Source organism: Ranitomeya variabilis, chromosome 4 (genome assembly GCF_051348905.1).
Source record: "Ranitomeya variabilis isolate aRanVar5 chromosome 4, aRanVar5.hap1, whole genome shotgun sequence".
NCBI lineage: Eukaryota > Metazoa > Chordata > Amphibia > Anura > Dendrobatidae > Ranitomeya > Ranitomeya variabilis.
In genome coordinates, this window is record NC_135235.1 from 708,359,794 (window position 1) to 708,372,947 (window position 13,154).

The 13,154-nt window shown below is 48.2% G+C and overlaps 1 protein-coding gene across 3 annotated transcripts in view; it reads right to left on the reverse strand.

Annotated features, from left to right (window-relative positions):
• The window catches only part of LOC143766489 (uncharacterized), a 140,463-nt gene that overhangs the window by 107,218 nt on the left and 20,091 nt on the right, over positions 1 to 13,154 (reverse strand). For all 3 annotated transcript variants that reach the window (XM_077254206.1, XM_077254205.1, XM_077254204.1), the window contains exons 2-6: positions 3,773 to 3,922; positions 3,464 to 3,643; positions 3,258 to 3,381; positions 3,085 to 3,182; positions 2,796 to 2,886 (exon numbers count right to left, since the gene is read on the reverse strand). In XM_077254206.1, the coding sequence (XP_077110321.1) occupies positions 2,796 to 2,886; positions 3,085 to 3,182; positions 3,258 to 3,381; positions 3,464 to 3,643; positions 3,773 to 3,922 (643 nt within the window). The remainder of the gene's footprint in view (positions 1 to 2,795; positions 2,887 to 3,084; positions 3,183 to 3,257; positions 3,382 to 3,463; positions 3,644 to 3,772; positions 3,923 to 13,154) is intronic.

Genomic DNA, 13,154 nt, shown 5'->3' on the forward strand with positions numbered 1-13,154 from the left:
AACCATAGAGGTCTCAAGGACCTCTATGGTTACCTTCCTGATGCATCGCCGACCCCCGATCATGTGACGGGGGTCGGCGATGACGTCATTTCCGGCCGCCCGGCCGGATGCGGTAGTTAAATGCCGCTGTCTGCATTTGACAGCGGCATTTAACAGGTTAATAGCGGCGGGTGAATAGCGATTTCACCCGCCGCTATTGCGCGCACATGTCAGCTGTACAAAACAGCTGACATGTCGCGACTTTGATGTGCGCTCACCGCCGGAGCGCACATCAAAGCAGGGGACCCGACATGCGCAGTACATGTACGGCGCATGTCGCGAAAGGGTTAAACCGGAGTTGCACTCATTTATGGTGGACCATTGAGGCTACTATGAGTCCTGACCAGGAGAGTAGAGAATATAATATTGCTCCACATTTCAGGAGACATTGTGCAGTAATCTGAATTCCTTAGGATCGAAAACATAATGTCATTTATAACATGGAGTGAATCCATGAAACCAGGGCTCGAGCCAACACATCTCCTGCAGGAAAGAATAAATGTAGATAACAGCCATCAGCCATGCACAGCTTAGAGATATATCATGGCACAGGTGTAATGGATTTTATGCAGTTTATCACAATCTTCCTTAAAGTTAGTTGGTTCTAAAAGAAACTGAAATTTCAGGATAAAGGGAAACTCTGCTGTTATTGTACAATCGATGTGAATACTTTCTGCCCAATGATGAGGAAAGTATTCTAGGAGTGATACCTTTATTGGCTAATCAGAAAATAATATGTTTGCAGCTTTCAGTGCACAGTGGCTCCTTCTTCAGGCCAGATTACAAATAGGTTAATAAGAAAAAAGCACAACATTTAAGGAATACTACAGGAGGACATTTGTTCTGGGGTGGGAGGTGGGAATGATGTTCGTAGTTATCTGGAGTCCGTCTGGTGGAGGTGTGAATTGTATCCATGTAGTGACTCATAAATCCAGGTGTTAAATTGAGTCCAAGTGTCAAAGAATTGAACATCTTCATTAGTTTGAATACTCACAATTTTTCTTTTTCTGTCATCCTTAAAATGACCTTTTAGTATTAAGACTTTTAAGTCTTTCATACAATGTCCAGTTCCAGAGAAATGTTTTCCCACAGGTGTGTCCATTTCATTCCTGATTGTGTGTCTGTGTAGATTCATCCTAGTTGGTAGTTTTTACATGGTTTCCCCAATATAGATACTTCCAGGGCACCTCGTACATTGTATCATGTACACCACGTTGGAGGATGTACATGAGAAGGAACCCGTGACCTTATAGTCCTGATTTGTGTTTGGTACACGGACTATATCTGTTGGTAATATGTGAGTACAAGTTTTGCATTTTTTATTGTTACATGGGAATGTGCCCGTCACTGATGGTGATGAGAGGACACTTCTGACAAGGAGATTCCTTAAGTTAGGGGGCCATTTATAGGAGAGAAGTGGTAGTTCTGGGAATATGTCTTTCAGTTTGTGGTCTCTGTGGAATATGGGTTGGAGATCAGCACCAATTTTCCTTAGGATGCTTAGGAATTGATGTTCAATTCTTTGACACTAGAACTCAATTTACCACCTGGATTTATGAGTCACTACATGGATACAATTCACACCTGTGCTCTGAAAGCTGCAAACATATTTTCTGGTTCGCCAATTAAGCTATCATTCCTAGAATACTTTTGTCATCATTGGGCAGAAAAGTATTCACATCGATTTTTCTGGCTAACACTTTACCACAATACAATTTGTTATTGTACATCCTGTTATTGTACAGAAAGTCACACTTGGCCCTCACTGCTCAATTAATGAAAATCATATAAAGGAAAAAAGCACCAAACCGAACCAATAGACGAATGTACAAAACTTTATTAAATACCATTACAATACAGAAACAAACATAGCAAAAGGGTAATCACAGGAAAATGACAGCTGTCAACCAAGAGCAAGGAAGGCACCACAGTAAAAACAGGCAATAAAACCCAAGGCAAAAACATAGGATGTGATTTTGCTCACAATTATTATCACCCCTTCTTTCCCCACTTATTTTTACCTCCTGTGGTATCCCGACACCTTTCTTCATGTTAAATCGCTCAGTGCGCGCCGGCGCTCCGTTGTTTGGCATTGCCGACGGCGTCTTCATTTCGGCTCTGGGCGGGTTGCGTCCACGGCCCCGCTCACGTGTTCACCCGTGGGTCTGGCCTGGTGACGTGTACTCTCTCATCCGATGAAGCCCTTAGTGATTCTTACCTCCGAGCGGTCGACTGCGCATACGCCGCCTTTTGAGCAAGCATCACAACCTCTTTCCATACCAATCATGATTAATGCTTCTGACATATATAAGGGCACCATTTCTTCATGACGCCAGACCCCCGGAAGAAGACACTGCGCCGAAACACGCATTGGGGTGGTAGGCACCACGGCTCTTCAGGTAAACACCTAGGCATAACCTTTTTATTTTGGCTTGATGGTTCTTGCTTTTTTTTTTTACCACTGTGGTTATTGAATTTTTGCACCTGTCTTGTGCCGTTATTCATTTGTATTCTTATACATTCTCCATACCTATTAGATCTTCAAGTGGCACATGTCAGCACAATGCACTTTTTGAGCATACCTCATAACTATCATTATGTTTTTGCCTTGGGTTTTATTGCCTGTTTTTCCTGTGGTGCCTTCCTTGCTCTTGGTTGACCACTGTCATTTTCCTGTGATTACCCTTTTGTTATGTTTGTTTCTGTATTTTAATGGTATTTAATAAAGTTTTGTACATTTAGTGGTTACTACTCACCTGGGTAGTCACATGTAGGAATCTCCTCTTTACACCGCTCATCACCCCTCACATATGTCGCTGTAGTATTAATATGGGTCAGATCTTCACCCTGAAACAAATATTGTAAAAGTCACAGATAGATGGAAAAGTCATATCCATGATCAGCTCTAATCCTGCCATCTCCACCGTTCTCATTACACAAGTATAAAACATATAATACTGGGGGATAAAACAAGACTGAGCACAAGACCTTCACAGCCGTGTACACATCATAGGGGAGATCTCATGACACCTTCTCTCCATCTACCTGATGATCCTGAGGAACATTGTGATCTTCTTGCTTACAATCCTGTGGAAGAAGAGGACGGGGACATCTCTCTGGTGTTGTCCTCTTACTGGATAGATCTAGAGGAAACACATACAGGGACTGAATTCATTCTTTACAGATAATTATAGGCCGTGTGTATTTAATCCTTTTACCTGGTGATGTGAGGGGCTGGGGAATCTCCATTATGACGTCCTTGTACAGATCTTTGTGTCCTTCTAAATACTCCCACTCCTCCATGGAGAAATAGACAGCGACATCCTGACACCTTATAGGAATCTGACACATACAATGATACCGTCATCCCCCGATCCCTTCATAGCGTTACTGTATAATATTCCAGCATTCCCAGCAGTGTCACCTCTCCAGTCAGCAGCTCAATCATCTTGTAGATGAGTTCTAGCATCTTCTGGTCATTGATGTCCTCATGGATCAGGGGGTGAGGTGGAGGCCCCGTGATTGGGCTCAGGGGTCTTCCCCATCCCTCAGACACAGGGTCCTGACAGCGATCACTAGAGGTCTTCTTCACTACTGTGTAATCCTGGTTATGGAGAGACACATTAATAAATCTCACTACAGACATTTCCAGAGTCCTCACCTCTCCAGTTCTGTCCATCTGTTATTCCCATAGATAAGAATGATGTAATGTGACGTCATCAGAATCTCTCACCTCTCCAGTAAGCCGGAAGAGGATCTCTAGGGTGAGGTGCAATATCCTCTCCGCCATCTTGTCTCTGTCCATATCCATCCTTGCTGGGTAAATCAGGAAAATTCTCTTATATAGAAGATCTTCACTGAGAGGATCCGATATTGTAGAGACCTGAATGAGAAGAAGATGAGCCGATGTAACATCATAAAAATCCTGTGTAATAATACAATTACTGGAGATAATAAGGGAAACATATGAGGAGATTTATTATTCTACAGTATTTAGTTTTCTTCTTTACATCTACTAATAAAACCTATATATTTAGGCCACAGACAACAAGCAGTTTCTTCCTCAGAGTCGGCAGCTGAATACATTTCTAATAGACTCATCTTCCATAACGCTAATTCTCGTCTCATTTCCCGACCCTGGAATCGGCATTAGGAATGCTGCAGGAGATATTCATTACACGTGACAGGAGAAATAACTACTTCATGATGAGGACGACATCTTCATCTTCTACTACGGCTCTAGAAACATATTTGTCCAGAGTCGGTCACTGACTCCATCCCCACCGGCCTCTATATGGAGGTTTCCCGTCTTCCCCGCACTGTAATCTTCTATCACGTTAGATCTCAGGTCTGATTCACACACAGAAGTTTGAGGCTTTTAAAAAATCTTTTTTATAAGAACATCAAGACAGGAGATATTTGATGCCAATGTCTCCATGTAAGCTTCCATATATTACATGAACAACACCAAAAAAAGGTGTGAAAATATTCCAAAAATAATTATATTGAAGTATTGAGGTACCAAATAGAAAGTTTTTACCCAGCATGTGGACACATTGAACCAATGTTACAACCTCCAGTATATTAAATCTTCAGGGTTGTGCATATCCATGAGGCTATTTATAATCAAGACAATGGAATGAAGAAAATCTGCACTCACCCATTTTAGAAGATACTTCAGTCCTTTTAAATTTTCATTTGATTCAGGACAATGACAAAAAGTGCAACAGTGCTAACAGCATGGCGGCAGGTTCAGTGATTTCCCAAAAAAATACCTGACGGACAAGGAACGTTTCAGACTTAATTTGCGCTTCTACTGGTCCATGTTCCACTGGTCTATGAGCATGGACCAGTAGAAGAACTGAAGCATCTTCTAAAAGGTGTGAGTGCTGACTTTCTCCATTCCGTTATCTTGAATACAAAAATAATATTGAGGATGGTGGTACTGTGAGAACATTATAGGGTGTGTGGTGGGCAAAAAAGGGGCACCATACATACAATGAGAGTAATACATGTTTCCTTGGTTCCCATCTTTCATAGTCGTTTGTATCTATCAGTTGAAAAGAAACAAAACCATTGTGATTCTTATAAGGAGACAACACAAAACCCCCTAAATATAACATTTTATAACAACCCCACAACCTGTGACTCTTCAGGGTAAATCGCTCTCTCACTATTGGATTAGAGCTGATACTATGAAGCTAAAGTGACTAAACAGACTTTCTGTCACCTCCATAAAGGGGCACTTTTCCGTGTTTGTCAGAACTGTCCAAGGATTATTAGAAGTGACAGTTTCCCCCAATTAGAAGGGACACCTGTGGATATTGGGGTCTTTACCTGCTGTTTTTTAATAAATAGTATCCTATACACAAGCTCCACATGCAGCGCCCCAGAGTCCTGGTCGTTGCAGTACTAATGCCCTGCCGCTATGGGGGGCTATGGTATGTCCGATGGCACTGAAGGAGTTCTTCTGACAAGTAGTGTTGAGCATTCCGATACCGCAAGTATCGGGTATCGGCCGATACTTAGCGGTATCGGCATTCCGATACCGAGATCCGATACTTGCCGCGTATCGGATACCGGAATCGGAAGTTCCCAGGATTCAAACTGCACAAATTTGTACGAAATCAGCCAATGAGAATGATTCCAAGTGTGGGCACATCCTGTTCAGCATGGAGGACCTGAAACTACTGGCAAGGCTGTGATTGGCTGCTGAAATGATGTCATGATGCAGTTTAAAAGTCGCTGGTGCCATTTTGCGCTCACTCTGCTGTGAATTCAGTTAGTGACAGGACGCTGTTTGCTGACTGAGGGCCAGTTTAGAGATAGCGATTTGCTTCTTTGTGCTTTTCAAAGGCTAATTTAGCAACCGCTGTGTTCACCTACTAATCACCATGCTTTTGCCTTGTAGCGCTGTTTTCACAGCGATCTGCAAGGTCTCTGTGTGTGTGTGTGTGAGTGCAGCCCACTCTAGTCTGATTGCAGCCATAGGCCATCCATAGCTGGTTGTATTCAGTTCAGGGAGGGTGGTTCATTGCCTCATACTGTTCTTTTTTTTTTTTTTTTTTCAAGTAGTGTAGTCTGCTGCTCATTTTAAAAAAAAATTCCTATTAGTGTCTTTCCACCCGTCTCCAGCTAACTTGTGGAAAAACACTACATAGGATAACGTAGAGGAGGGTTTTTGGGCCTTGCAGCGCCGTTTACGGCTGTCTGCACGGTCTCCGTGTGACTGCAGCTTGCCCTGTAGTCTGTGAGCAGCCATAGCCTGGTTGTCTCCAGCTCAGGGTTCTTCACTGCGTCATACCGTAAAATCAATTTTCCTTTTGTTTTAAGTAGTGCAGACTGCTGCACATTTTTTCAAAAAATTCCTATTAGTGTCTTTCCACCCGTCTCCAGCTAACTTGTGGAAAAACACTACATAGGATAACGTAGAGGAGGGTTTTTGGGCCTTGCAGCGCCGTTTACGGCTGTCTGCACGGTCTCCGTGTGACTGCAGCTCACTCTGTTATCAGTTCAGCCCCCAAAAAAATAAATAAATAATAAAGTTCACCAAACACACCAGTGACACCACTTTACATTTGTGTAGGCCACATTAGCTCATATTAAAGTCTAGTCCACACTTTAGAAAATTAGTGTTTCTTATACCTGTTAGGAGCTGTTCAGGAATAAGCACACAAAGCCGTTAGTACTTTTCTGCTTATCTTTATCAGTCAACCAAGATGAAGAAGGCAGTGAGTAAGGCACGTGGGCGTGGAGCAGGGAGAGGACGTGGGGATTCTGTGCCTGCTGCGGGCACCGGTGACTCATCAGCACCCACTTTCACCAGGGAACAGTCCTTCATGCGCAGCTTTGTCGCAGAGCACCGTACACCGCTGCTGCGTGAAGAACAAATTGAAGCCGTTGTCAGATGGATGGCAGCTAACGCATCGACTTCAATTAGTGCCACATCCTCTCAGACACAGAGCACTGGAGAGCAGCCATCTGTCTCTTCACCACCTGCCAAATTGCCCAGGCAGACAGAGAGCCCAGGACAGGAGCCGTCTCTACTTCTGTTCTCTGAATCTCTTGGCTTGGAAACAGGGGGCCAGCCAAGCAGCATTGGAGAAATGGAAGAAGAGGCAGGGTGCAGTGATGCCCAACAGCTTTTTCTCTCTTCCTCTGAAGAGGCGTGTGGGCCAGTGCGTCCGGTCACCACATCGCAGGACGCATCCGCTGATGATGACACTCAGGTGCCACTTTCTGGTGCGTGCTCTGCTGCTGAGACTACCCAGGAGGAGCAGTTGGTGGCAGAGGGTAGTGTAGATGATGAGGTCCTTGACCCATCGTGGCGTGAGGGACAGGAAGGTGGTGGGAGCAGCTCCGAGGAAGAGATTCCTAGAACGGGCCAAAGAGGTAGAGGGAGGGGGGAAGACTGCGCAGCCTGTAGCCTCCACTTTGGCACCCGTTAGGAGCATGTCTGTTCCAAAAGCCAAAAAGTGCGATCCCAAGACCTGCAGTGTCTGGCCCTTTTTTGACACAGTTGCAGATGACATTTGCTATGTCAAATGCAAGGTGTGTCATCACAAAGTCAAAAGAGGTCGAAATGTCAGCAACCTCAATACCTCCAACATGTGGAAACATGTGCGCACCAGGCACGCGGCGGAGTTAGAAAAACACACTGAAGAGCTAGGCCAACCAACAGCGGCAGCTACCACCTCTTCAGCTCGTGTTGCCTCTTCCTCCAGCTCACATGCAGCTGGTTCGGCTTCCTCCCAGGATCGCCGTGGAAGAACCTCTGGCCCTGTTGTCCAGAGACCCGCTGTAATTCCACCCGCAGCACCACTTTCCCAGTCATCCACACACTCCCAGCCCAGTCTACAGCCATCGGTAGTACAGGCATGGGAGAAAAGGCGGCCTTTCTCGTCAAACCACCCACGAGCACAGGCTCTGACTGCAGGCATTGCCAAACTTCTGTCACTGGAAATGCTGTCATTCAGGCTGGTGGAGATTGACAGCTTCCGTGACTTGATGTCATTGGCAGTCCCACAGTACAATGTGCCCAGCTGCTTTTACTTCAGCAGGCAAGCCGTCCCTGCCTTGCACAAGCATGTGGAGGGACACATAAAACACGCGCTACTGAATGCCGTCAGTAGCAAGGTCCACCTCACCACCGATGCGTGGACCAGTCAACATGGACAGGGGCGATACCTTTCCCTCACTGCCCATTGGGTTAATGTCGTTGAGCCGGGTACAGATCGTGCGAGTGGCGCAGGACGTGTCCTGCCCACTCCAAGGATTGCAGGAATCCATTCTGTACGCATTGACTCCTCTTACACCAGTTCCTCAGACTCATCGCTGCAGGAGCCGTCACAGTCCACCTCCACATGGACCCGTGATGAACGTTTACCTGTTACGACCGACATGAGCACAGCCGTGGCCAAACGTCAACAGGCCGTCTTGAAATTAATTTCTTTGGGGAATCGAAGCCACACAGCGCAGGAGCTCTGGAATGCCATCAAGCAGGAGAGCGATGTGTGGTTTGTGCCAGCGAATCTCCAGCCAGGCATGGTAGTGTGTGATAATGGCCGAAATCTGGTGGCAGCTCTGGGCCTCGGCAACCTCACTCACATCCCATGTCTGGCACATGTGCTCAATTTGGTCGTGCAGAGTTTTTTGAGGGACTATCCGGATCTTGATGCACTGCTGCACAAGGTCCGCCTAGAGTGTGCTCACTTGCGGCGTTCCAGCATGGCAAAAGCGCGCATTGCGGCTCTGCAGCGCCGACACCACCTGCCGGAACATCGCACCATATGTGACCTACCTACCAGGTGGAATTCCACGTTTCATATGTTGGAGCGGTTGTGTGAGCAGCAGCAAGCTGTAATGGATTACCAGCTGCATCAGGCGCAAAGAAATCGCACTCCGGGCCGTTCAGACTTCACAACCACAGAGTGGGCCACTATGAAGGACGTCTGCCAGGTTTTGCGTCCCTTCGATTATTCCATGCGGATGGCGAGTGCAGATGATGCACTAGTCAGCATGACTGTCCCCCTTATCTGCCTGCTTGAAAAATCACTGCAAGTGCTAAGGGATGATGTTGTGGAAGAGGTGGAGGATGAGGATTCACCATTTCCATCATCTTCTGGACAGTTAGCGCCACGTGGTTCCTCACAAACGCGTAGGCAGGGGACACTTTGTGAGGAGGATGAGGAGGAGTCAATGGAGGAGGAAGACATCCGTCCAGAGGAGGGAGTTACACAATTGTCCAGTACTCAGTGTGTACAGCGAGGGTGGGGTGATGACGAGCGGGCAGAGATCACGCCTCCAGCAGGGGACAGCGTTTCTTGGCCAGTTGGCAGTCTGCAGCACATGGTGGATTACATGCTGCAGTGCATGAGAAACGACCGCCGCGTCGCCCACATTCTCAACATGTCTGATTATTGGGTGTTCACCCTCCTCGATCCTCGCTACCGGGACAACGTAGAAAGCCTCATCACACCGTTGAACCGGGAGCGAAAAATGCGGGAGTACCAAGACACACTGGTGAATTCCATCATCTTCTCCATTCCAAGTGAGAGAAGTGCTGCTAGTGCATTACAAAGCAGCTCAGTGCGTCCAGGCAGTGGTGGAGGCTCTGCACAAAGAGGGAGCAGAAGCAGTGCCTCTGCCCAAGGCAAGACCAGTATGGCCCAACTGTGGCACAGTTTTCTGTGCCCGCTACAAAAGTCTACACCATCACAGACGGCTCCAGTCAGCAGGAGGCAACGGTTCTGTCAGATGGTGACAGACTACATGTCTTCCCCTCTTGCTGTACTCCCAGACGGCTCTTCACCTTTCAAGTTTTGGGTCTCAAAGCTGGATACATGGCCAGAGCTAAGCCAGTATGTATTGGAGGTGCTGGCTTGCCCTGCGGCTAGTTTATTATCGGAACGCGTCTTTAGTGCTGCAGGTGGTGTACTAACTGACCGTCGCATGCGACTATCCTCCGATAACGTTGACCGGCTTACTTTCCTGAAAATGAACAAGGCCTGGATCTCGCAGGAATTTGCCACTCCTCTTCCTGATTAAATAATTAGGTGACTGTCTACGTTATCCAGGTCTCCTGTTGTGTTCATCTTTCTACCACCTGAACTTAAATTCCTGGGCTCCAACACCGCCAGTTGAGGCTCAGAAGTGCCGTCTGCACAGTCAAAAAATACGACCCAGTGTTATTGGGTTTCAGTGACGTCAGCTGATCCCCAGCTGTGTAGCCGGCAATGTGTCCTGCGACCGCCACGCTGACACAACAACTGAAATGTAAGGGAACTTGTCCCCCCCAAGGCATTTGTTACTGAAAGAGCCACCTTGTGCAGCAGTAATGATGCACAAGGAAAAGGTAGCTATTTTTGTTTAGCTCCTTGCACACGCAGAACTTAACACTTATAAAATGTGTCGACTGATACCGTAAAACCGTCCCGGAGGTGGGACTTTCCTTCGTAATGTGACGCAGCACAGCCGCCATTCTTACCCCCCCGGCGCCGTGCGCCGGCTCCTCAGCGTTGTTTGATTCTGTCTCGAAGCCTGCGCTGTTATGTTATCCCTTGGCCAGGCACACTTAGCGCTGCACCTCTTCTGACATCATTTGGTGTCAGGCTGGCTGCGCCTGTGCGGCCGTGCTGGCCGAGAGCCCGCCTCGCAGTGTCTTCTGATTTAATCCCACTGCGGGCCTGAGATCCATGGACATGCGCAGTGCATATCTCAACCTCCGCCTCTCACTCATCTCCCTACGCCTTCTTCAGACTGTGCGCCGTCAGCTGATCCCTAATAGCATGCCACGGCCGTGACGCCGCACAGTCTGAAGAAGCCGTAGAGAGGGGAGTGAGAGGCGAGGATATGCACTGCGCATGGCCACGGATCCCAGGCCCGCGGTGGAATTACATTAGACGACACTGCGAGGCGGGATCTCGGCCAGCGCGGCCGCACAGGCGCAGCCAGCCTGACACCAAATGATGTCAGAAGAGGGGCAGCGCTAAGTGTGCCTGGCCAAGGGATAACATAACAGCGCAGGCTCCGTGACGGAATCAAACAACGCAGAGGACCCTGGGCACGGCGCCAAGGGGGTAGGAATGACAGCTGTGCTGCGTCATATTACGAAGGAATGTCCCACCTCCGGGACGGTCTCACGGTATCAGGGGACACATTTTATAAGTGTTTAGTTCTGTGTTTGCAAGGAGCATAATAAAAAGAGCCACCTTTTCATTTTGCATCCTTTGTGCTGCACAAGCTGGCTCTTTCAGCTACAAACGCCTTGGGGGGGGTTAAAGGTTCCCTTTAGACTTTCTCCAATCAGGCTTCGGCCTACACTGTGTTCCTCTGCTCCTCCTGCTGTCCCTGGGCTCCAACACCGCTAGTTGCTGTCCAGAAGTGCTGTCCGCACAGTCCCAACAGTCGCTCCTCTGTTATTGGGGTTCAGTAACGTCAGCTGTTCCCCAGCTGTGTGTGTGGCAATCCCTCCTATCTCCTCCACCTCCTCCTCCTGCTGCTGTCCCTGGGCTCCAACACCGCTAGTTGCTGTCCAGAAGTGCTGTCCGCACAGAGCCAAACACCTCGCCAACGTGTTAGTGGGGTTCAGTAATGCCTGCTGCTCCCCTGCTGTGTGTGTGGCAATCCCTCCTATCTCCTCCACCTCCTCCTCCTGCTGCTGTCCCTGGGCTCCAACACCGCTAGTTGCTGTCCAGAAGTGCTGTCTGCACAGAGCCAAACACCTCGCCAATGTGTTAGTGGGGTTCAGTAATGCCTGCTGCTCCCCTGCTGTGTATACGGCAACGTGTCCTGCGACCGCCACGCAGGCACAATAAGTTAAATTTAAGGGAACCTGTCCCCCCCCCCCAGGCGTTTGTTACTGAAGGAGCCACCTTGTGCAGCAGTAATGATGCAAAGGGAAAAAGTGCCTATTTTCGTGGTGCTCCTTGCACATGCTGAATCTAACACTTATGAAATGTGTCCCCTCACACGGTTAAACGTCCGGTCAGAGGAACTTTCCTTTGTCATGTGACGCAGCACAGCCGTAATTTTTACCCCCTTGGCGCCGTGCGCCTCCTCCTCAGCGTTGTTTGAATCTGTCCCGGAGTCTGCGCTGTTATGTTATCCCTTGGCCAGGCACACTTAGCGCTGCCCGTCTTCTGACATCATTTGGTGTCAGGCTGGCTGCGCCTGTGCGGCCGCGCTGGGCAAGATCCCGCCTCGTAGTGTCTTCTGATTTAATCCCACTGCGGGCCTGTGATCCATGGACATGCGCAGTGCATATCTGAACCTCCGCCTCTCACTCATCTCCCGACGCCTTCTTCAGACTGTGCAACGTCAGCTGATCCCTAATAGCATGCCACGGCCGTGACGCCGCACAGTCTGAAGAAGCCATAGGGAGGGGAGTGAGAGGCGATATGCACTGCTCATGCCCATGGATCACAGGTCCGCAGAGTGATTACATTAGATGACACAGCGAGGCGGGATCTTGCCCAGCGCGGCCGCACAGGCGCAGCCAGCCTGACACCAAATGATGTCAGAAGACGGGCAGCGCTAAGTGTGCCAAGGGATAACATAACAGCGCAGACTCCGGGACAGATTCAAACAATGCTGAGGAGGATGCGCACGGCGCCAAGGGGGTAAAAATGACGGCTGTGCTACGTCACATGACAAAGGAAAGTTCCTCCGACCGGACGGTTTAACCGTGTGAGGGGACACATTTCATAAGTGTCAAGTTCAGCGTTTGCAAGGACCATAATTAAAAGAGCTAACTTTACCTTTTCCAGCATTAGTGCTGTACACGATGGCTCTTTCAGCTACAAACGCCTGGGGGGGGTTAAAGGTTCCCTTTCAACTTGCTCCAGTGCAGGCTTCGGCCTACTGTTGTGAATTTGGATTCTGGGCTCCCCCGGTGGCTACTGGTGGAATTGAACTGGTGTCTTCATCTTCTCTGTTCACCTGTTCCCATCAAGTTGTGGGAGTCGCTATATAACCTTGCTTCTCTGTTAGTTGCTTGCCGGTCAACAATGTTATCAGAAGCCTCTCTGTGCTTGTTCCTGCTCCTAGACAACTACTAGATAAGTTGGACTCTTGTCCATGTTTGTTTTTGCATTTTTGTTCCAGTTCACAGCTGT